General features: G+C 46.8%; 1 protein-coding gene across 6 annotated transcripts in view; it reads right to left on the bottom strand.

Moving 5' to 3' along the window:
* Window positions 1-25,092, bottom strand: part of LOC307183733 (uncharacterized protein) — a 355,278-nt gene that overhangs the window by 225,963 nt on the left and 104,223 nt on the right. For all 6 annotated transcript variants that reach the window (XR_013827575.1, XR_013827576.1, XM_079916673.1 and 3 more), the window contains one exon: window positions 14,646-14,719. Coding sequence is in view for 4 of the 6 variants with exons in the window: in XM_079916673.1 (XP_079772799.1) it covers window positions 14,646-14,719 (74 nt within the window). In the remaining 2 variants the exon portion in view is untranslated. The remainder of the gene's footprint in view (window positions 1-14,645; window positions 14,720-25,092) is intronic.

Here is a 25,092-nt window from a genome sequence, read left to right as displayed (position 1 = left end):
ATTTTAAAGAAAAGGCAACAGACCCCAGGAGGCCACACAAGTTACTCAAAGGCCCAAGGTCCCAGAGCTAGAGAAGGGGGAGCTGGCCTCAAACCCAGGCCTGTGACCTCACACCCTTTTCCTGAACTGCAGGACCATGGGGGCCATGACCTACCCTGGCCCTGATGACGCTTAACCCTGTGGATGCCGAAAGAGCCAGTTTGTGAGCTGAACACCAATGTATTCACAAGCAATGTTTCAAACCCTTACCATGGTACTCTGTACTAGAGACTGAACTTCAACTCTCACAGTGGTGAAATAAAAAGGTGAAAAAGGGACTTCCCCGGTGGCACAGTGGTTAAGAATCTGCCTGCTAATTCAGGGGACATGGGTTCGATCCCTGGCCCGGGAAGATCCCACATGCTGCAGAGCAACTAAGCCTGTGAGCCACAACTACTGAGCCTGTGCTCTAGAGCCCACGAGCCACAACTACTGAGCCTGCACTCTAGAGCCCAGAGCCCACAACTACTGAAGCCCGTGAGCCTAGAGCCTGTGCTCTGCAACAAGAGAAGCCACCGCAATGAGAAGCCCGCGCACCGCAACAAAGAGTAGCTCCCGCTCGCCGCAACTAGACAAAGCCTGCGTGCAGCAACGAAGATCCAACGCAGCCAAAAATAAAGAAAGGTGAAAAGAACCTCACATGGCACAATACTGAGTGATTTAGAAATTAATACTAAACAATGTTTTTAAATAGCTAACATTTATAAAAACTAGCACTGTCCCAGGCACACTTCCCAGAGGTGGCAGAACCAGCTGGGCTCATCTCAGGCTGAGCGTCTTGGCCCCAGACTCAGAGTGAGCAACTTGGCTTTGTAGGTTCTTTCAGAATTGATCAGCCTCAAGTTGGGTCTGACCCCTGAGCCTTCCACCCCAGCCCCCGTCCACACTGCCTCTCAAAATGGCCAGAGCAGGCCTTGTAACCGCCCAGCTGGGGGAGTCAGTCATCCTTCCAGACCCTCGTCTCTTAACTACTCTAATTGCAAACACATGTTCTTACACCACCTCCAACTCAGGCAAACAGGAGACAGAAAAACACTTAGGAGCCCTCAATGTCAAGGGGCATCAAGGTGCTGGGAGCATGACCTTTTCTGGCCCAGGTGCTGGAAAATAAGTACCTCTACCGAGCTCCTCCCTTCCCCCAAACTGAAAGCAGCTCTGCTGGCCTAAGCCGGGGCTGCAACCACATGCCATTTGGGCTCCATGGCACCCGGCTTCTTGAATCAACCTCTACCTTGCCAGTAACTTGGCCTACCAATGCACCAAAAATAGGCGGCCCTCCTCCTTCCTTTGAGGCATTTTAAGGTAAAACGCATTTGATCCACAGGGCAGACCACCCCTCAGACTCTCCCCGGGAGCCATTCCAACCTGGTGTGGCTGCTTCCACTATGACGTAAGATGGACCCTCTAAGCGACAGGCCTCACACACTGTCCCCAGGCGGCCGCTCCAGACGGCTTCCTCGGCCCAGAAAATGGCATCACTGTGTCTCTCAAGACAGAAATATCTGGGAATCATCCTTGATCCCCACTTTTTCCTCAACCCTACACCCCCCATCCCCCAATTCTACCTCCAAAATACATCGCAAATCTGTCCATCTCTCTCCATCCCCACTGCCTCTTCTCTAGGTCAAGCTACTGTCAACACTTACCTAAGGGTCCTGAACAGCCTCCTGACAGGTCTACCTGCTTCCCCTCTTGGACTGTGGCACACGGCTAGTTATGTCCAAATCCAGTCTCCTCTTCCTGAGGAGTTGGGAATATGACAATCCATTCCAAGACCACATTTCCTAGACGCCCCTGCAGCTAAGTTGGCCGTGTGACTTTTTACTTGCCAGTGAAATGTGAGTGGAAATGAGATGTGTACAAATCGTGCATCATTTGTTTAAAAGGAAACTGTTTGCCAGGATTTCCTCTCTAATTCCCTTTCTGGGAGACAAGGAGCGGAGGCAGCTCTGACCACAAAGATGAACACAGCCACCTAGGGACGGTAAATGAGAGAAAAGGAGGCTCAGGTCCACGATGATCTTGTGGAGAGCTCTTCACAGGAAGAGACCAGAGGACAGCAAGACTAGAAACAGAGAGATCAGTGTCAAGGCTATTGTAGACTAGAGGACGGAACAGGTACAGCTTTGACTACAGTATTGGTAGCACTAGAAATGGTGAGATGTACCCAGATTCTGGATATAGATTGTAAACACAAGCAATTGAATTTCCTGGTAAATTCTACTGGGGGGATGAGATTAGAAGTCAAGGATGACTCCCAGGTTTTTGGCCTGAGGAACTGGGAGGGTGGAGGGCCCATGAACTAGGATGGAGGAAGAGTGAAGATGGAGACTATATGGAGAGGATGCTCAGGAATTAAATTTTGGACCTGCTTAAGAGTAGAGGTTACTGGGCTTCCCTGGTGGCGCAGTGGTTGGGAGTCCGCCTGCCGATGCAGGGGACGCGGGTTCATGCCCCGGTCCGGGAAGATCCCACATGCCGCGGAGCGGCTGGGCCCGTGAGCCATGGCCGCTGAGCCTGCGTGTCCGGAGCCTGTGCTCCGCAACGGGAGAGGCCACAACAGTGAGAGGCCCGCGTACCGCAAAAAAAAAAAAAAAAGAGTAGAGGTTACCAGTGCCTGAACCTGGAGTCAACACTAGTTGGATGTGAATCCTGACTGATGCTTAACCTCTTGACCACAATCAAGCTACTTAAACCCTGTGTGCCTCAGTGCTCTCAACCACAACATAAGGACTAATAACGGCCCCATCTCACCAAGTTGATATAAAGAGGAAATGTACACATTCCAGACTTTCTTTTGTGCTGTTCCAGTCTTCCAAAAGGCTCCGAACTTTTGAGATCAGGAAGAAATCTTCCCTCATCTCTACGCCCGCTTGACCCATCTCAAGTAACACTAAGTCCCCAAGATTCTGAAAGCAGAGATGTGGTTGTCTGCTGTGGTCTGGGGACAACTGTGAGGAAGCTTTCAAAGCAGCTGGTATAGGAATCTAACTAGAACATTTTCTTCACCTCAGATTCCTGGCAAAACAAGGCCTGCAGTTAGAAGGGAAAGGTTTTAATTACAAGGCCACCTGTCCAGCCATCTGAAGCCAACCCCAGCCTTTGGCTGGTTCCCTGTGGGCAACAGGGCATTTAGGGGAACCGTGCTCAGAGTCCCTGATGCTTTTCACATTTCACAGCCTTGTATGATCAGGGAGAAAATGAACAGTTCTCAGAAACAGGCCCCCGTTACTGCTCCCCTTCCCATTTGTTATTAAGGATGGAAACAAGATACTGAGGGTTTAGGTCATGAAGAGCCTGAATTCCTTCCCCTCCTTTCCTGTGGTCAGATAAGGTGGCCCCAAAACCAAATGATCTTATGCTCTCAAAGCTAACGATACTCCTCTAATTCCCCCTCCGAATGGAGGTAAGTGGTTTCTAAATTTTTATTAATTGTCCACTGACATTTTTAGACTGACAAATATATGAAAGGCAAGCTGGCTATATTCAAACCTGTGAATTCTAAATCAGAATTAATGGAAATTCCTAACTCTCAACACAGGGAAGAAGGGAGGGAGGAAAAGAAGGAAGAAAGGGAAGGAAGGAAGGAAGGGAAGGGGGGGAGAAGAAAAGAGAAAAGGAAGTGAAAGTAATGAAACCCTTTTAGGGGTATCATTATTTAAACCATATATCAACAAAGAAAAATTCAAATATTTCCAACTTGGGCCTTTTCTTTTTTAAAGGAATAGACAAAGGCCGCAGAATAATGTGAACCCAAGTACAAAAGGCACCAGGATTAATTAAATTGCAGATGGTACAGAGACCAGTTCATTATTCATTAAAACAGTTTCCATTTCTTCGGGGGCCCGTAGCTAGACGACATTTCCCAACCTCCCTTGCAGTCAGTGTGACCATGTGACTGAGTTCCGGCCAGTGGCACAGACAGAAGTGACAGATGCCATTTCAGGCCTGGCCCATTAAAACCTCCCACGGGGGCTTCCCTGGTGGCGCAGTGGTTTAGAGTCCGCCTGCCGATGCAGGGGACGCGGGTTCGTGCCCCGGTCCGGGAAGATCCCACATGCCGCGGAGCAGCTGGGCCCGTGAGCCATGGCCGCTGAGCCTGCACGTCCGGAGCCAGCCTGTGCTCCGCAACGGGAGAGGCCACAACAGTGAGAGGCCCGCGTACCGCAAAAAAAAAAAAAAAAACACCTCCCACAGGTAATTTGCCATGTTCCTTCCCCTTCTGTGTGACCTTGGGAGCTACAAGTTGAAGAAGGTGGAGGCACGAGATGGAAGGAACCTGGGAGCCTGAAGCACCGCTTAGAGGAGACCCGTCTGCTGACCAGAGACATCTGGTGAGAAATAAACCCGTACATGATAAGCCACTGAAATGCTGGTGTGTATCTGTTCACGGCAGCCGGTGCTCCATGAACTAATACACAGCTCAGATCTTACCCATCTCCTCCAGACAGCCTCACTTTGGCATCTGCGATTGCGGAGTTTTCATAAGACCTTATCAGGGGTTGTAAGTAAAGTCAATCAGCAGACTAACTACAATCAACACCCATGTTGGCCTTTTCGGTCTCGACCTCATGACTTACCTAGCTGAAAAGTGATGCTCTCATCAGGAATATGTTATTCCAAAACAGCATGCACTAAGAACATGCTGTCATTTCCTTTAAGAGGAAGAAATTACATTTAGCAAGATAAGAGTTCCTAAATAAATAAAAGGCAGCAATTAAACAAGCCATTAGCTTGCCATAATAGCGTAAAGAGCATTCTCTCTACTGACTGGCCGTGAGCGCCACGAGGGCAAGGACCATGTCCACTGGTTCACCACCGCGCCTCAGTGTGTGCCTGGCACATGGGGGGCATTCAACAAATACCTGCCCACTGGATGAGAAGATGAAAGGAAGCACTTGCCTCGGCTCACCTCCTTCCTCATGTTCACACACCCCTCGTTCTCTATATACTTAGTATACATATGATGCTTCTCCCTGCCACAGGGCCATTGCACGTGCCCTTCCTTCTGCCTGAAACGACCTGCCCCTCCTCCTCTCCCTCACCTTCACTGTCTCCTTTGGCTAGTTACTCCTACCCCTTTTTCAGATCTTGGCACAAGCATCCCTGCCAGGTCTCTCTGTGTGTCTTACTTACCAATTGTACATTTACGCGTGTGATCATCTCCACAGCACTTGTCTATTTCTGAAGTTACCCTGTTTATTTGAGCATGTGTCAATTATCTGTTTCCTCACAAATGCACCAGGGGCCTTGAATGTCTCACCCACAAATATCTCCCAATGCCCCCCACAATAGTGTACGGCCCAGAGAAAGTCCTCATTCAATAGGCTGAATGAATAAATGACTGTCAGATATCATTATTCTCATTTATTTAGTAGATTTTATCCAGTCAGCCCAATCACCAGAGTTTTTTTTTTCTCTCTTCCTATTTTATCATCATATATAGAGAGATGGATATCTGTTAGCATCAGTGAGATAAAAAACCATGAATATGACACTAATAATACAGAATCAAAGTAACCTAGGGCTTCCCTGGTGGCACAGTGGTTAAGAATCCGCTTGCCAAAGCAGGGGACACGGGTTCGAGCCCTGGTCCAGGAAGATCCCACATGCTGCAGAGCAACTAAGCCCGTGCACCACAACTACTGAGCCTGCACTCTAGAGCCTGCGAGGCACAACTACTGAGCCTGTGTGCTACAACTACTGAAGCCCGCACACCTAGAGCCCGGGCTCCGCGACAAGAGAAGCCACCGTGATGAGAAGCCCACGCACCGCAACGAAGAGTAGCCCTGCTCGCCACAACTAGAGAAAGCCCACGGGCAGCAACAAAGACCCAATGCAGCCAAAAATAAATAAACTAAATAATTTTTTTAAGTAACCTATCATTTATATTCTTGCCTAATAACCGTGTGTTTAGTGCCTTCTCTGTGCACGCACTATTTCAGTTACTGTAGGGACATATCAGAATGAATTAACAGAGTTCCCTGTCCCCGAGCAGTTTACAAATCATGTAGCAGGATAATAGTTGATAATATTAATGGTGGATTTTTCCCCAGGTTTCTTTGTATCCATGGCCCTCGCCCTAATCAGTCTGACAGGCTAGTCTGGGGATGAGAAAGCAGAGAGAAAAAATTCCTTTTGAGCTTCAAAGTCTACAGCCTGTTGGAATGGAGCAGATTCTGGTAATTAACACTTTGAGGGAAAATACATGATCGTATAAGGCTTCCTGACTCCAACCTTTCCAACTGGGTGACCTCTAAGGAAGAAGGAAACAACAAAAATTCCAGATGGGTTTGGAAGCTCTGAGCGCAGGGCTGACCCATGCCCTGTGAAGCACCCAGACCTCAGCAAGGTGGTAGAGTTGCGTGATACACTAAAATGTCAGGCAGCTGTGCAGAGCTGCACGGCTCCAGCATGGCACAGGGCAGAAAAGGGCCCTGTGCGTCCAAGAGAGACACCAGTGCAGTAAAGAGAGTACAGCTGCAGGACCTAAGAGGCCTTGCAAAGGGAAACATGAGATAAGGCAGCAGCGACCTACATGTCCAGTGATTGAAGGCTTAACAGAATGATGTACATTCCAGTAGATGCCAGCTGGACAGATGGCATCTGAGGACGCGATATACCACCTCGCAGGTGCCTTGGCCCCAATCCTCTAGCACTGAGAATGCGGCCTGGGGCCAAAGAGAGTGTCATGGAGAATGGGATGGTATATTTGCAAGCAGATGGGGAGCTCAGAATAGAAACTGAGTTAAAGGGAGTTAAATTGACATGGTGGCACTAAGAGTCATACCTGCTGTACAGGCTTGAAGAGTTAAGATTAGTCCTAATACAACCACGCTAAAAGGCAGAGGTCACCATAGGCGGTGGAAATTAAGGAGAGCTATGGAGCTGGGGAGCCTTGGAAGGCTTCAGCAAGGAGGTGAAACGTGAGCAGAGGTCTTGGACTGGAAGAGTTTTGAGAGGTGGAGACGTGAAATCATGAGGCTGGAGAGAAACGCATTTCAGAAATGGGAAAGCATAAGCAAAGACGCGGAGGCAGGGAAAGCTTTGTATAAAACCATGCCTTGTACGACTTGTCTACAGCTCAGGGTATATGTAGGCGGGAGCCTGATATCAGTAAAATAATGGAGAGCCTTAAAGGACAGACTGAGGAGTCTGGTCGCTCCATGGTAGGTAATAGGGAATCCCACAAGGTGACTGAAGAGTGGATGATATGACCACACTTGCGCCTCGAGAACACGGAGCTAGCAAGGATCCCCTGGAGGAAAAAGAATACAGGGAGAGGGCAACAGCCAGCCCTCAGATGAGGGGCCCGCAGTGCAGGGGGAGCTACAGGAATTGAGGAGATCCTTTTTTTTTTTTGGCCATGTGGCGCGGCACGCGGGATCCCAGTTCCCTGACCAGGGACTGAACTTGTGCCCCCCACAGTGGAAGCGCGGTGTCTTAACCACCAGACCGCCAGGGAATTCCAAGGAGAACGTCTTGATGGAGATCGAGTTGGGTCTGCTTGGCAGGAACTGAAGTGCGGGTGGGGGAGGAAGGAGCTAAAGATGGTTTCAGGTGCATCTGGGGGAATGGGAGCTCTTAGGAGAGGCCGGAGGTGGGGTTCAGGCTGAGAGTAGAACACCTAGGTTGGAAATATGGACTTGGATCTCAGAAAGAGGGAGAAATATCAATATTTGGCATTAGTTCTCGGAGTTGGAAGGAACTTTAAAGATCCCCTAGACCACTGCTTCTCAAACCTTAAAAGTATATATGTGAATTTCACCTCAATATCAAAATGAATAAGTGTCCCCCCCCAAAAGTATACCAATCATTGAGGATCTTCTTAAATTGCAGATTCTGTGTCAGGAGGTCTGGGGTGAGGCCTGAGATTCTGCATTTCTAACAAGCTCTCAGGGGATACTGATGTTGCTGGTCCAGGGACCACGCCTCGACTAGCAAAGGATTAGACCAATATTACCCCAAGTATAATACACATGTGTGTGGCGGTGCATGCAGAAATTTCAGGTGAGTCATAAACACTCTATTTTAAGATCTACACAGATTTTCACTTACCATTGTGATGTGAAGTTTCCTTTAAGTGCATTTAAGGATTAAAAAGTTGACTTGAAGAAAAAATAATAAATAACAAGAGAGGAGGCATGCATAGGTGGCAAAAATTGGGCAGGGGGCCTCCAATTACTGAAGTCTGAGGAATGCTTGTAGGAAGCCTCTGAGGATACTTGTAGGAAGAGAAAGAAATCCCAGTTTAGAATAAATAGCGGTGATGCCGGAGGGAGAAGTGTTGCTTGATGGAGCTAGGTGACTAACAGCGAAAGTGACTAACACTTGCGAGCATTTCCGGAGCCCGTGAGCCCAGCACTGACCTGGAGCGAATCATCTACTCCTCACAACAGCCCTGTGAGGTCGCTGTCAGTGTTGTCCCCAGTGTCCGGATGAGGACACCGTGGCTCAGAGAGGTTGCCCAAGGTCAAGTAGCTAGTAAGTTCTGGAGCCAGGACTTGAATCCAGGGCTGGGGGACTCCTTTCTCTCCATCACACTGTACCCCAATCCAGCAGGCTCGATGCTTCTACAACATTCTCCTCCTTCCAATGCTGCTGCTGCTCATTTTCTTTCTCTTTTTTTTTGGTTTTTATTAATTTTTTGGCCATGCCGCATGGCACGCAGGATCTTAGTCCTCCGACCAGGGATCGAACCCGCGCCCCTGCAGTGGAAGTGCTAGAAGCACAGGGTCTTAACCACTGGACCACCAGGGAAGTCCCGCTGCTCATTTTCTGTTAATGCAGCTCAGTGTAACTCTGTTGCATTAAGGCCATTAAGAATGATGTGATTTTTCCAATTCCCTGAATTCTTTTTATAAATCAGGGATTATCATTCCCATTTTTAAGATGACAAACTGAGGCTCACTGGGGTCACACCGCCAGGACTCAGAACTTAGGTCTGCCTGACTCCAGATTCAAGGCTTTTCCTACAAACCTACCCCGACCCCACTTCTCTTGGTGTGTAACTGTTAAGAAGAAGACGTCCTTCCCCAGACTGGAGTGGCTTCTTACCATTTGCCAAACACATGTCCCCCACCTCACTCTCTGCCTTGCTGGACACATGACACCGTTTAAACCAATTCAGACTTTAACCTATAATCTTGGTGTCAGTTGGTGGCTAATAGCTGCCTTGTAACTTTAATCGGTGCACCAGATCTCCGGCAGGTGCAGACAAGCCACAAAGAAACCCACTTTGAATCTCTGCATGCTGGAACCATCCCTAGATTATAAACCGAACCATATGCAGTGTCAGGCAAGGCCTTTAGTTTTACCAGGAATGCTACAAAGATTTTTTTAAACCAACCTTTGTTTTAGATGTCACAGAAAGGAAAAATACTATAAATAGCTCTCATAGGGCAGCTAGTAAAATTATTCTTCTAAACCAACATCTATTCATACAGCATCACGACCCAAACCCCGAATACTGTTATTTTGCAAGGAGAAAGCCTTCTAGAAGCAAGGATTTCAGGGTGAGACAAATAACACCTACTCTAGATTCTAGCCTTAATCCCCTCTAATTTATGTTCAATACAGCATTTTAAACAATCACTAGTTTTCTCTTCAAAAAGGACTTCCATCTAGAAGCCAGACTTCCTGACTTTCGTTTCTTGTCATTTCCCAAAACTGCCCCCTCCCCCTCCCCCTTCCCCCCTTCCCTCCTTCCCTCCTTCCTTCCTTTTCCCTATTTCCTGGTTCTGTGCTGCTTTACACAAACGCTTACATCTCCTGAATTCTGTTCAGGGCCCCATGACACAAGCACAGATTCTTCCCCTCTCCTTCAATCCATATCCCATTCACACAGATTGACCCATCTCGGTTGGCAACAGTCTGTCTAGCACCGGCGGGCAAGCACAGGGTACGTGCACACAGCGTCTGAAGAAGTGAGAGCAACACGGCATCATGATGGGATTGGCCGGGACACAGAAAACCCCAAGTCCTGCCACAAACCAGCCACTGTCCCCACAAGGCCCGTGGGGGAAAATGGCACACAGAGAACAAGCAAGGCCAAATGACACTTTATTATTGGTGGGTGTTGGCCTCGGGCTCTGAGCAAAACTCCAGCGAGACCGGCTGGGCTGTGGACTCCCTACTAGAGGGAGCTGACCAAGAGGGAAGGTCCAGAACGTTCACTCCCAGGCCCAGTTCTGATCCTCCAACAAGAGCCAGCCACCACTGTGACATCCGAGGGAAAACAGCACGCAGAGGAAATGGGGTGATGGACTCCATGCCCAGAGTGGAGTAAACCCAGGCCACCTTCCCAGACCTTCTCCAGCCAAGGGAGAGAAAATGAGTGCACTGGAGAGAAGGACCAGGGTTGAATGAATGGATGAACCGACAGACAGACAAGAGAAGAGGTTGGAAAAAGACAAGCCAGGCCTTCTCCGAGTGGGCACAGGCCTCAAGCCAAATGACTGAGCACAAGCATCTCTTCAAAGACAACTTCCACCTAGAAGGGCAAACAGGGCAGGAGCAGGGCCCATCTTTTAGCCCCTAAGTAGCAGAGTGAGAAGACAGGAGAGAAAGTCCCTTGCAGGGAACACTGCCTGGACCCTCAGGGTTCCGGCCACATGAAGGGACAGAGAGGCCCATCCAAGGTTAGTCTGCCCCCATCCCTTCCACACACGTTTCAACCCCTCCTCTGGGCGTGGCCCTGGCAGGTATCAACACCTCACTTCCATACTTGAGAGCTGGGTAGGAAAGCACAAGAGCTGAGACATTCTACCTTCCTTTTTCCAGGATATGTTCTTCAAGCAAAACCAAGGCACTTGGTGATGCTGGGGAGGAGGAAGCAAGCCTGGTGGTTGAGAGCCCAGACTCTGGAGTTAGACCACAGGGGTTCAAACCCCGGCTCAGCCACTGACTAGCTGGTAACCTCAAGCAAGCCAGCCAAGCCATAGGAGTCTTCAGTTCCTCATCTATGCAACAGGGCAGCGATAGGAGCAACGTCACAGACAGTGTGAACATCACGACTCACGGAAGATGCTGAGCATGGTGTCAAGTCTGCAGTGAGCACAGAGTACATGCTGGCTGCCCTGACGATGACGGTGATGAGAGCCTCGCTACTACGACAATAGTACTTATCATCATCGTTCTCATCACTGCAGTTTCCCTCTAGCCTGCACGCTACCACAGGGCAATGAGATCCCTGCCTCCCTGCTTCCTGCCCCCATTGCTTCTCCTCTGCTGATGACCCTTGTCCACCAAGGTGAATTCCAAGTCCTTCCTCCCGTGGAGACAGACTCACTCACATGGTGCTGTGGAGGCAACGCTAAAGGACACGGGCGCTCTTCATTTCAAAGATCACAAACTGCCAACAGGCTGATTTCCCTGATGGCTGTTGTCCTGATGGACATAAGCCGAAGTTCCTGCCCAGCTACTCAAACCAAATGCCCAGCTCACCTCTTTCCATCCCCATCCCCACCGAATTTTATGAATTTCTTTGAAGGGAGAAACATGGATTTGCTAAGCCTTCTTCTAGTTCGCTTACAGTCCTACCTCCTGTGAATACTCTGGTAGCTGTTACGTGATTTGAAGAAACACTAGGAGCAGAATCGTTAAAAATAGTAACAGAACAGAAATTTCTACCTTAAACAAATCATTCCAACAGATGGAACTGAAAGCATTTATTATCCCTCTCTGGTCTGGGACTTTTCAAGTACCGCATTTCCAGCCGGCCAGACTGGGAGCTATTTGATAGTACCTCTCTGACCAATTACATACTAATTAAAATCCCTCGGTGTGGGCTGGGGGGAGCAGCTCTGCATATGGACTTCAATTACTGGGCCCTAGTTTTGCCAAGAAAACACAAAGGGTTTTTCTGGCTGGATGCTGAGGCTTAGAATGAACATATGGCCTGCGTGGGAGGGGAGGGTGAAGAGTGTAATCCTAAACAGGAAGTGGAGGATTCCCCCTCCGCACACACCACCCCGTGATCTCCTGAAAGCAGCTACGTACCAGGGTTACACAGAATCCCTGCTTAGCCCGTGGAACAAACGGCAGCGAGCTGCCACCCGGGACACGTCATTCCATCCCGGGGCCATTTCTGGATTGGAAGTCTTTCTTGCCCCCCTCTGACCTCTTCTTGGTGTTGGGATCAGAACCTCAGGTCTCTCCCTAGGTTTCACTGGGCCTGGGGTGGCAGAGTATTAATTTTTGGCTCACCAGAATCCATTTCCTCGTCTCCTGGTTACGCTGTCCCAAGCTTCCCAGTCCACAAGGCGCTGGCCGGGAGGAACGCTGGCCCAGTTCTGACCAATCAGCACAACTTAATCCCTCCGGCCACAGCGTCTGATTCCAGGATGGGCATCTGACCCAAACCAGTACAATCAGCATGACTTACAGGATGTGCGTGGGAGCTCCTGCTTGGGTAGATATGTTCCCTATCCAAGCTGGAGGTGTATAGGTGATGAGTCTGAAGCTGTGGCAGTCATCTTGCTGCCACAGGGAAGAGCAGATCTGAAAATGGAAACAACCCAGGGGAAGCAGAACCAAGACAGAGAAGGAGGGAACTCAGAATACTGTGATAGCACTTAAGGTCCTGGATCCAGCCATTCCTGAATAAATCCACTCACGGCTTTTCAGTACTGGGAGCCAATAAATTACTTCCACGCTTAAGCTGGCTTCGGTTAGGCTTTCCATCCATTTGCAAAAAAATAAATGAACCTATCTGGCAGAAATAAGATTGGTAGGCAGGACGTTAAAACAATCACAACAACAACCATCCAACCCTATAGGGATCCAGCCTGAAAAGAATATACTTGCTACAGCCTCTGTGGAGCTCTAGGGATCTTGGCCCAGAATCAAAGAATTCTAGAGCTAGAAGAGACCTTGTGGACAAAGCATCCTTTTTAACGATATTTTCTGTCTTTCTTTTTCTAAACAGGTATGTAGTTCCTGATGGTCCAGAGAGGAAAGACGTGACCAAGGAAGCAAGACACAAACTCTTCTCATTGCTCTCTCAGGGCCGTGTATGTATCTGTTGCTCAGTAAAACTTTGTTGCATGAGCATTATAGATCCAGTCCCCAATAATCACTCTCTCTAAAACATGCAGCTCATGAGTCTTCTTTCTTTATGGCCAATATCTCCTGCAATAAATTCCTTAATGGACTACATTTACTTCCTACAATAATCTCTCTCTCTTTCTTCGCCCTTTTCTTTCTTTACGTGATGCTAGCGTGGCATTTCTTCCTATTCCCCATTTTGCCCTTTCAGTTGCTCAAAACCTTTACTTCTCGATTCAAAGTAATGACATTGACTACAGGCACTTAATAATCCAGACTTTATTCATTTGTCTGTCCTTTAACTTCTACCTCAAATCATGAGTTTTCTACCCATCCTCACCCATCCTTTACCTCTACTCACAAGCACCATGATTGTATTAAAAACAGCTGTAAGCACTACTCACAATTGCCAAGACATGGAAACAACCTAAATGTCCATCCACAGATGAATGAATAAAGATGTGGTTCATATATACAATGGAATATTACTCAGCCATAAAAAAGAATGAGATAATGCCATTTGCAGCAACATGGATGGACCTAGAATTATCATACTAAGTGAAGTCAGAAAGAGAAAGACAAATACCATATGATATCACTTATATGTGGAATCTAAAATATGACACAAACGAACCTATCTACAAAAAAGACTTACAGACAGAGAACAGACTTGTGGTTGTCAAGAAGGAGGGGCGGCGGGGCGGGATGGATTGGGAGTTTGGGATTAGCAGGTGCAAACTATTATATAGAGACTAAGATAAACAACAAGGTCCTACTGTATAGCACAGGGAATTACATTCAGTATCCTGTAATAGACTGTAATGGAAAAGAATATGAAAAAGAGTGTATAAACACAGACATGGAATCACTTTGCTGTACCACAGAAATTAACACAACATTGTAAATCAACTATACTTCAGTTAGATAGATAAATGAATAGATAAACAACAGCTGCAAATTTTTACCCCCTGCCCCCAGACATCACACACATACAAACTAAAGTCAACTTGTCGCCACTGAGTTATCAACATCTTTATGACTGTCAGGAGATCTGATCTGATCTTCCTCCTAGGATCTGATCTCATAGCCATCTGAAATACTTTTATTCAGGATGATAAAATACTTCTGTTCATGATGACAGCAGAAAATAAATCTAAGCATCTATTCGTTGTTGGCTCCTTACACGACACGATCGTTTATTTAAACTTCCTGTGACTAAATTCCCCCTACTTCTAAGACAGACGAATGCATTTGCCAGTGTGTAATGTTAACCAAGTTCTGGTAACACACAGACGGAAAGCTTCACGTAAGTGTTAAATGAGGTTATTACTCTCTGGAATCCCATAGGCCACTGGCAGCCCTTAAGAATTACAATTATTAGTTTTAAATTCCTTTCAGAGCATCTTAGGAACTTATAGGTCTTCAGAGGAAAAAAGATGAGGGATTTTGAATGAGATTCACAAACTCATTTGCTCTTTAATCCAAGTGGAACCTTTTACTAGAACTTTGGGCTGAGAAGGGAGAAACTTAATTCAGGATAAAAAATATACAGGTGATACCTTGAATTTCTGCCGCCTCCCTTTTGCCAAAACTTGCCACCGCTCACACGTGTCATTTGACCACTGGTGTTTTTCTGGGGCAAGAAATACAAACAAAGAAGAATTTAAAGACATTTACTATGGATACAAATTCTTCCTTTCTTATTGCCATTGTTAATGTAATTCCATTTAGATCATTTCTCTAGAAATCTTTCTTCTTACTCTCCAGCTTCAAAACTCTAATTCCTTACGGGAACTGGCAATCCACCTTTCCCAGCCTGACTTCCTCCTCTACTGGGAGACAAAGCTGGGCCCCATCTCACTGCTTCCTTCTTCCTTTCTCTCTAGGCCAGCACCCTGCCCACCCTGGTTGCCCCTCTACTGCCAGGGGTATGGGACCTGGCCTGCTGAGAAGTCACCAAGGGGACAGTTGACACAATTCTGAAAGGCAGGGGAGCGAGCTCCAGTGCAGTGACTTTCACCCACGGGAAACAGGGGTCAGGCGGGACGGGGAGAGAACCAGACTCCCCTATATCCATCAGGCCGCAACTACGCTGAGGCGCGATTCCTCCTGCAAACTGCCTGCAGCAGCCCCCGTGCCGAGTCAGCTGCCTGATCCTTCATGGCTTATTCTGAAATAGCGGCCAGCATGAAAATTCCACGTGTCCTACTGCATCTTCTCCACTTCCCCTCCCACTCCTGGGATTTCACCTCCCTGATAAAACTTAAGTGCCTTAGCCCTTGCCTCAGACTCTGCTCTCTGCAGGGCCAGGCTGAGATGTTTACCTTCTCTAATCCAGCATTTCTCAAGGCATGACTCGCAGACCACCTACATCAGAAGCCTCTGGGGTACCCGCTAAAAAAGGCAGATCCTGGGCCCAATGCAGAAATTCAGACTCAGTAGGTCTGGGAGGGGTGCTAGGAATCTGTCGCATTAAGCCCTACAGGTGACTCAAACACCCTAAAATATGAGGACCGCTGGGCTTCTTGCCCTTTCTCCCACGTTCTCGCTGAGTCCTCCTGACATCTGCCAACACTGTGTCCCTGGCTCCTGCACCTGTCCTCTCTTCTTCAATCCCACTGGCCCCTGTTTGGGGTTCATCTCCTTTCTCCTGGAATTTCATCAGAGCCTCCTGAATGTTCTCTCCACGTACTTCCTTCTGAACTTGGACTAAAATCAGAGATCAGGCTGCATGCTTCCCAGAGCACCTGGCACACTGCAGCACAGGAGTGGGCACTCCAATTCTGTCCTGGATACACAGAGAGTCCCTGAGGGCGTGGGCCTTCAGTCAGGCAGCATCAGGCCTCTGCTGGACTAGTGCTCCTGCCCGTGTTCAGGATTTAATTCTTCTGCCATTGCTACACTCACTCTGCCAATCATGACAAGGTGGGCCGTGAGGACCATGAGACAGGGCCGGTCCATCTATCCCCATGTAACCCCCTATCTAATGGGGCACGCTGTACAGAGTGGGCGCTCTACCTAAGCTGCTAACGGCCAGAGTAACAGAATGATAAAATTCCCTCCTTTTTCTCCTTTGTCTCCCTTTCGATCCTCCCATTCCTGTGTTACTCAATTCCCTCTCCTAACTGATAAACACTCTACCAACAGCTCGAGCCCTCTCCTCTGCTCTCTTTGGCCTGACTTTGGCTAAAATCCATTTGACTGCACCTGTGTTCTGTTTATTTCCTTCTCCACGTGCCTTTTCTCGGTGAGTTAAGAAAGTGAAGTAAAAATGTCCTTCCTTATCACAAGGACACAAGTTGTATTGCTTAACTGTGAAATTACAGCTAACATTTGTTAAGCATTTACCATGCATTTACCAGGCGTTTCCTAGTTTAGTCCTCTCAACAGCCCTAATAGGTAGGTACTATTTTTATCCACCTTTACCAGTGAGGAAACCGAGGCTTTGCAGAGATTATAACTTGCCCACAGAAAGTGCTGGAGTTTGTCTGATCTTAACCATCCTGGTACATTCTTTCTACACTACCTGATGATACACGGTGACTGTCCCCACTGCAGGTACCTGGAATGGATGCCCCACACTGAACAACTGTCCCCAAGTCCAAGTTCATAGCTGCTGTGAGTCGACCCACCCAGACAGCAGGTTACCAGCTTCACAGTCCTCCTGTTACTCCATCAACCCTCTGGTTTTTCCTGATCTAACTTTCAGTCCCATTTGCCACACGCTTGGGCCACATCAAGCAGACATTTCATTTCTGGATAACACACAGTCTTCGTGTTCGGCTTGCCTTGTGAGCATTCTTGCCACATCGAGCCAGCAGCTCCTTTCCCCCCAACATTCTTCCACAAATGTCATTCACTCCATCCCCCTAAAACCCTGCATCACCCTCTTTCACCCTAGCATCCAAACCACTACATGAATGTGTCTCAGAGCCACGCCCAGTGACTCCTGACAGTTTCTCCTTTGAAACCGCCTTCCAAAAACTAATTAGCCCTTCATCTCCCAGTGAACTCTTCTCCCTTCTCAACAACTCTCTGTGGACTCTATTTCCTTCTCTTGCCTCTTTATCCTTCTGAGCCTTTAAAACCGACCAAGATCTGAGCCAAGGACAAAGTTAATTATGCTGCTTTCGTATGCCACTTGTTTCATCAAGGCGTATGAGCTAGCCCCCAGTTTCAAAAGGCCTGAGGTATCTCATGATACTCCCGTTTCCCCTTCTTGGATCCTTGGGAGAGAGTAGCCATCTACCATCCTAAGCTTAATTGAACTTTTAATTCAAGCTTGGCTTTCCAGCCATCTCACTCTCCCCAAGCGTGCACATCTGGAACCATTCACAAAGTGGTGGCTGAAATTTCCACTAATTCACATGGAATGCTAGGGATGGAGGCCATTGGGAGGGCCTCAGCTTCCCCCAGGTCCCAGGGCAAGTAGTTCTACTCTAGGAAATGCATGCATCAACAAACATCCTAGAGCATGCCCGCTGGGAGCAGCCCAGCTCTGTGTGTGGTGGCCCTGAGGCATATGCAGACATCATAGACAGTGCTATGGACTGACTTGTGGCCCCCCAAAATCCTTATGTTGAAACCTTAAACCCCAATGCGACTGTATCTGGAGAAAGGGCCCATAGGAGGTAATGAAGATTAAATGAAACCATAGCGTAGGGAGCTAATCCAATAGGACTGTGGCCTTCTAAGAAGAGGAAGAGATCTCTCAATCTCTCTATCTCCCCCAACAATGTGAGGACACAACCAGAAGGCAGCCGTCTACAAGCCAAGAAGAGTTCTCACTGGAAACCAACCACGCTGGCACCTTGATCTTGGACTCCTCAGCATTCAGAGATGTGAGAAATAAACTTCTGTTGTTTAAGCCACCCAGCCTGTGATATTTCGCTATGGCAGCCTGAGCTAATTAACACTGACAGCAAGTTCTTTTGTCCACATCCAGACAACATGGTTCACAAGGAAAACCAGAAATCCAGAGCTCTTACCCTCCTCACCGGTGTGGCCACTGTGCCCAGAGAGGGTACAGAAATCAGGGAGGGCAGCAAGGAAATTGGGAGAAACACATGTGGAAACTCATCCATTCATTCACCAATAAGCATTTATGGAATGACTACTGTGTGCAATTATAAACATTTTCAAATATAATATATTCATATTGGTTTATAAACACATGAAAGGAAGATCTGTAAAGACAGGCATTAAATGGATAAGGGTCACCTTTGGGGTGGCAGGGGAGAAAAGGGGCAAGGAAGATGAAGAACCCTTAACGATGTAAAATTGTTTTAATGTGTTCACCTATGAAAAGAGGAACACACAAACTTGCAAATAACTGCTGAATGAGGAAGAAAGGCAGTATGCAAGGCTTAGTGGGTCCAGCTTTCCTGTTTGACAGGCATTCCTACTCCCCAGGCCTTTTCTCTGGGACCTCGGGATGTAATGGCTTTGAAGGCATCGAGGGCTCGTCTGTCCTATGAACAGCTGTATCCTCAGAACCTAGCAAGGTGCCTGGCACACAGTAAATACCTCCACACTGGTTGCTTGAGTGCGTGAATGGCCAGAGCCCTACAGGAAAGTTCCGGGGAGGGTCTAACCCTGGCCAGGAGATTCAGCTGAAGCTTCAGGAAACATCTGGGACAGTGTTTGTGGAATAAGGCCTGAGTGTGGGGTAAATGGAGAATCTGTAAAACAGAGGTTGAGATGATTCAAGGGACTCTGGGTGGCACATGCCCCAGGAGAAAAGCCAGAGTGACCAGAGTTCTGCAAGTAGAGTCAAACAGCCCAACCCTTACAAGGGACACTAATGTCCCCAACAAGAGAGCATTCCCCCTCTGCCACCAGACCACCAAAGCCCCCAAGTTCCCATACGGTCCTGTACAGACCCTGCCCTCCCAAAACAAGTCGGAGTCCAGAATGGAAATGACTTGTCGCAATGCCATGTTGAGATTCAGCACAGCATGAAGGGGCAGAGCACAGGCTCTGGCTCTGGCCTACCTGGGATCGAATCCCGGCTCCGTCACCTAACTGAGTCAGCTAACTTCTGTGCCTAAGCGTCCCCACACATAAAACAAGGATGTTGTCCAAGTACCTTTCTCTATGGCAAACACTTAGAATGGTGCCTGGTCCTAGGAGAGAGGTGGAGGTTGAATAAAACTCGGATTGATTTGAAGACAGCCAAGTGAAATCACGTGACTTCACTCACAGAACCCATCATCCCAACTCTGAGAAACACGCTGCGTCAGAACTTATATTTGACGCGTCATGGTGACGATCTTTAGAGGTGTTAACCTGGCTAGACTCAGTGACACGGACAGAAGAGGGCAGAGGCCAGCTTGTGGTGTGCACACACCTTCTCCCAGTGATTCAGACACGAATGTGGGGACTTCTGTGAAGAGATTTTACAGATGTGATCAAAGGCTCTATTCAGTTGACAACAAGGAGGGATGATTATCCTCCATGGGTCCAACCTAACCAGGTGAGCCTTTAAAAGAGACTGAGCTTTTCGTAGAGAAAGAGATTCAACAGCAGCTGGATCTACAAGTGCTTTGCTGGATTCTCCCTTTCTGACTGCTATGGACAACAGCTTCTGCCAGGCCCATGGGGTTCTAGCTGGCTTGTCATCTTCCCTTCCTGACGGCTTGCCCTACGGATCTGGGGCTCACTTAGCCAACCTGCACAATTACATAAGCCTTGTAATACATCTATTAGAATAGATATCTCCTACTGGTTCATGCTTCTCTGGTTGAATCCTGACTGATATAATCATTTCCCAGAGAGTAAACTTGGGGATGCAATGAACCACTTCCCATTTTCCATATCGAGCACTGTTAAGGATCAAGGGGCTGAATGTGAGCACCAGAATGCAGTTGGTTCTTTTCATTCACAGGAGTTCTGTGCCATACAGTCACCGCGAACACTGAATTAATGAAAGTGAACCACAGTTCCTAAGGGAAATAGATGGTTAGGTTCCTGTGAGCCTCTCGTCACATTTCATCAAAGGATCAATACGTTCTTTGTTTTAGGTGTGCTTCCATTTAAGACCTTGTTTAATATGTATGATTGATTAACATTAAACTCAGGGTCAGCAGCACTTCCTTCCACCGCCTGAAGGAAGCTTATCTGACACATCTATCTTCTCCATAAGGCACATCACAGCCTTCTTGCGCTTGGCAATACTAGCCAGCACTTCCACACTATGCTGGGGGTCTATTCTACACAGTGTAATTAATCACCAAGAAAAAGTACCAAAGATGTGACACAGAACAGAATGTAAAAGGGACACATTTATTGTACATGAGCTGAAAAGAAGGCAAAGCGTCACCTTGTTCCACCTCTGCTGGGAACGTGCACGTCAGGGGACTCAAATTTTTCTCCACTCTGATCACGTCCCAAATGACCACAAAAGCATCACCAGCACTGATTGGGGGTCACAAATTTTAGTGAGTAGGTGAAACTCCAGCTACAGAATCTGTGAATAATAAGAAACAACTGTTTTACTCCTTCTCCTTTCAAACCCTTAAAGAAAGGTTTTTTTCTCTTCCACTCCAGGCATGAATTTCTCGGGTTTGAATCTACCCTCATCCCCCTTGCTCTCTCTTGGCGTTCTGTCCTCAGCTTCCACCCTCGCAAGCCATGCTGGATGTTCTCTGCTTCTCTGCTTCCTGAGAATGGCAGAAAGAAGACCAGATCCGAGGCTGCGCCATGATCAAGGCAAGAAGCCACAAGGCCTGGGTGAAGACAGAGGCAGCGAAGACTGAGGAAAAGCCAGGGGAGGTGGACCCTCCCTTGGTAAACACTGAGGGGGCTGGGGTTAGGGAAGAGGAGCTGAAGGTGACTATGGTTTCTAATTCCATAAATCCAGTATGTACTGAGGAAATGTGCTTGAGATTCAGAGTAAAATGCTGTAGGTCCCTGAGGGAAGGGAATGAGTTCTGTTTGGGACCCACTAAGTTTGAAACGCCCACAACATCCAGATGGTACAGGTATCAATCAGAGCTGAGTCTCAGCTGCAGAGAAAAGCAAGCAACTGCAGCTAATTCAAGTAGATGAGGAAATTACTAAAGGAGATCTGGTAATTTACAGAATTTCCAGACTGGCCACGGAACCGAGACTGGAACCTCCGCAGACAGGAGCAAGCATTACATTCATCCTAATCTGGTCCAGTGAGGAACCCCTTGTTGAAACCACTGGAAACAAGACTGTAGCTCACAGCTCTGACTCAGGACTCTGCTTCCAGGACACTGCTGAGTTCTGAAATGTGGCCGCCACCGCCATCCTCAAAGGACGGATTCTGCATGGGCCCTGTTTCTGATCAGAGCTGGGGTCACAAGCATCTCACAAGTACGGGCCACCTGCCTGTGCTGTAGCTACCAGGCTGGGGACAGGGAGTGGGGATCAGTCTCTGGAGTCGGAAATGGGTCCTGCCTCATAAGGGGGGAGATTCCCTGTACAGAAGAATGATGCTCAGCTAGTGGGCGTCCAATCAGAATAACAAATGCCTGCTGCAAGAGATTCAGAAAGGTTAGAAATGCGAATAGGAATCACAGCTCCCACTTTTAAGCCCTTACTGTATGTCAGGCGCTCCATGAAGCGGTTCACATGCATTGACAGAGTTTAAACTACACGAAAAGTATTACGTGGGTATAGAGAAGAGAGGAGATCCAGGGAGAGCAGAGCAATTTACTAGGGTGGCCAAACACACTTGACTGAGGGGTTCCCTAGTGAGGACTTTCAGTTATAACACCAGGGAAATCTCAGCAAAACCAGGGCAGGTGGTCAACCTAGTCTGGTCAGACAGATATGGGTCCAAATTCTGGCTTGTGCACCTGGGAAAAGTGACTTCACTTCTTGGAACTTTGGCTTTCCCATTTATAAACGGGTATAACAAAAGTATCTCCCTCGGGCTTCCCTGCTGCGGCAGTGGTTGCGAGTCCACCTGCCGATGCAGGGGACACGGGTTCGTGCCCCGGTCCGGGAAGATCCCACATGCCGCGGAGCAGCTGGGCCCATGAGCCATGGCCGCTGAGCCTGCGCGTCCGGAGCCTGCGCTCCGCAACGGGAGAGGCCACAACAGTGAGAGCCCCGCGTACTGCAAAAAAACAAAAAAAAGTATCTCCCTCATAGAACTGTTGTGAAGGGTTAGAGATGACATGAACAAAATTCTTAGTACATCACCAGGTATATATTAAGGGCACCAAAAAAAAAAAATAGACATTATTCTTATTAACTCCCAGAGAACTTGAGTTTGTCCACATTACAACAAACGGTAGAACCAAGATTTCAATCCAGGACTGAACAACTCCAAGCTGTACTTTAAATCCCTAAGCATTTATTGCAACCCTATCCAGATGGTGGTTGAAGTTACAGGACGATAAAGGAAGGGGGACAGACCAGGGTTAGCACTATCAGCTATCCTAATATTTAAGGCAGAAAGAAGAGGCAGAGCCAGCAAAGAAGAGGAGAAACAGATCACAAATGGGGGAGATACGTTTGTGAAAGTAGAAAAATTACAGAAGTCAGGAGTGGCAAATCAGATCCAATGCTGCAGAGAAATCAGTAGGTTATAAACACAGTACTCTTCCAATCAGGCAAGAAAAAGTTAAAATGAGAAAGTTGAGGGGTGTTGACTTCCAGCAATGAGGGAGCAACAGAGACTGACTCTACCCCTTCAACAAACAGAAAAACACACAAGCTTTATGAGACAACAGTTTTAAAACACTGGACAACAGAAAGCACAACATAATGATCCCCTGAGGGAAGGGAAACAAATAGATTAAACCCTAAGGGTGCCCCAGCTCACTGCCTGAAGAGCATTTTCAGGCTGCAGTGCAGGAAGGGCTAATGAAACAGATAGAACAACCCCCAGAGGCTCATATGGGGCCAAGAGTAGTTCACGTTCCAACTGACAAGAATGGAGAGAATTCCTAATATATGGAATATCAGGAAGGTCCTCAGGAGAGTGTTGCTTCAATATGGAGGCCCAATTAGCTTAAACCAGATGTTGGCAAACTTCTTAAAGGATCAGATACTAAGTATTTTAGGCTGTGGGCCACACAGCCTCTGCTGCAATCACCCAGTTCTGCTGTTGGAGCATAAAATATGTCAACATAAAACATACCACAGATAATATGTCATCAAATGGGTGTAGCTGTGTTCCAAAACAATTTTACTTCCCAAAAGAGGCAGCTGGCTTGTGGGCCACAGTTTGCCAACCTCTGGATTACACTCAAGTTTGTTCTGGAGTCACCCAAGCAAAGCTGAAAGGCAAGTCTCAGAAGTACCACACTAACCCCAAAGACCTTAATAGCACCCCAGAACAACAAAGCCCAACAACATTTAGAGGAGCACCAAAAATTCCAGCACTCAAAATTATTTACAATATCTGGAATCCAATCAAAAATTCATGCAAAGATGCGAAAATAAAACCCATAATAAGGAGGAAAAACAACAGATCCAGAAATGTCACATATGATAGAAATAGTACATAAAAACATTAAGACAGTATTATAACTATACTGTATAAGCTTAAGAAAGTTAAAGGAAAGCAGGAGCATGTTAAGGAGAGACATGAAAGATAGAAAAAAAGTTTTAAGTCAGATTTCTATATATGAAAAATACAATGCAAGAGGTAAGATAAACTTGATGGTGTTAACAGCAGATTAGCTATTGCAGGGGAAAAACCAAAATTAATGAATTTAAAGACACAGCAACAGAAACCATCCAAAATGAAACACTGACAGGGGAAAAGAAAAAAACACACTTCAAAAAAAAAAAGAGAGTCATCAGTGAGCTACTGAACACATAAAGTAGGCTATTATACTTGTAAGTGGAGTCCAAGAAAAGAGGACATGAGTGGGGGAATAAAAATGTATTTGAAAAAATAATGGCTCGAAATTTTCCAAACTTAATGAAACCTATAAAATGCAGTAAGCTCAACAAATCTCAAATATAAGAAACATAAAGATGACCACACCAAGGTGTATCATAATCACATTGCTTATAACCAGTGATAAAGAGAAAGAAATTTGAATGGCTACAAAAGGAAAAAAAAAAAAACAGACAAAGAGGACTAAAGATCGAAAGCACACTTCAGAAACAATGCAGTCCAGGAGACAGTAATTTCTTTCAAGTACTGAAAGAAAACCAAGTGTTAACCTAGAATTCTATACCCAGCAAAACTACTTCTCAAAAACACAGGTCAAATAAAGACATTTTTGAACAAAGAATGAAAGAACTCATCATGAACAGACCACCACTACAAGAAATGTTAAAGAAAGTCTTTCAGAGGGTTAATGACAGCGAATGTAAATTTGGGTCTACACGAAGGAATGGCGAGCACCAGAAATGAAAAATATGTAGGGAAATATAAAATACTTTTTTCTTACTTTAAGAAATCTCCTTACAAGAGAAGCAACTATGTAAAGGAAATATGTTTATCAACAATGCTTTGAGGGGTTCACAGCACATGCAGAAACAAAATGAATGATAACAATGGCACAAAAGGAGGAAGGGGGAAAAGGTGGAAAAGAACTGTTCTAAGATTCTTATACTAAACCTGAAGTGGTATGATGTTCCGTTAAAGACTGTGGTTAGCACACATATGGTCACCTTATTTTTGATAAAGGAGGCAAGAATATACAATGGAGAAAAGACAGCCTCTTCAATAAGTGATGCTGGGAAAACCGGACAGCTACATGTAAAAGAATGAAATTAGAACACTCCCTACCACCATACCCAAAAATAAACCCAAAATGGATTAAAGACCTAAATGTAAGGCCAGACACTATCAAACTCTCAGAGGAAAACATAGGCAGAACACTCTATGACATAAATCACAGCAAGATCCTTTTTGACCCACCTCCTAGAGAAATGGAAATAGAAACAAAAATAAACAAATGGGACCTAATGAAACTTAAAAGCTTTTGCACAGCAAAGGAAACCATAAACAAGACGAAAAGACAACCCTCAGAATGGGAGAAAATATTTGCAAATGAAGCAACTGACAAA

Source organism: Stenella coeruleoalba (assembly GCF_951394435.1).
Source record: "Stenella coeruleoalba genome assembly, chromosome: 3".
Lineage (NCBI taxonomy): Eukaryota > Metazoa > Chordata > Mammalia > Artiodactyla > Delphinidae > Stenella > Stenella coeruleoalba.
The sequence above is the reverse complement of the archived record's forward strand: the minus strand, read 5'-3'. Positions and strand labels throughout refer to the sequence as shown.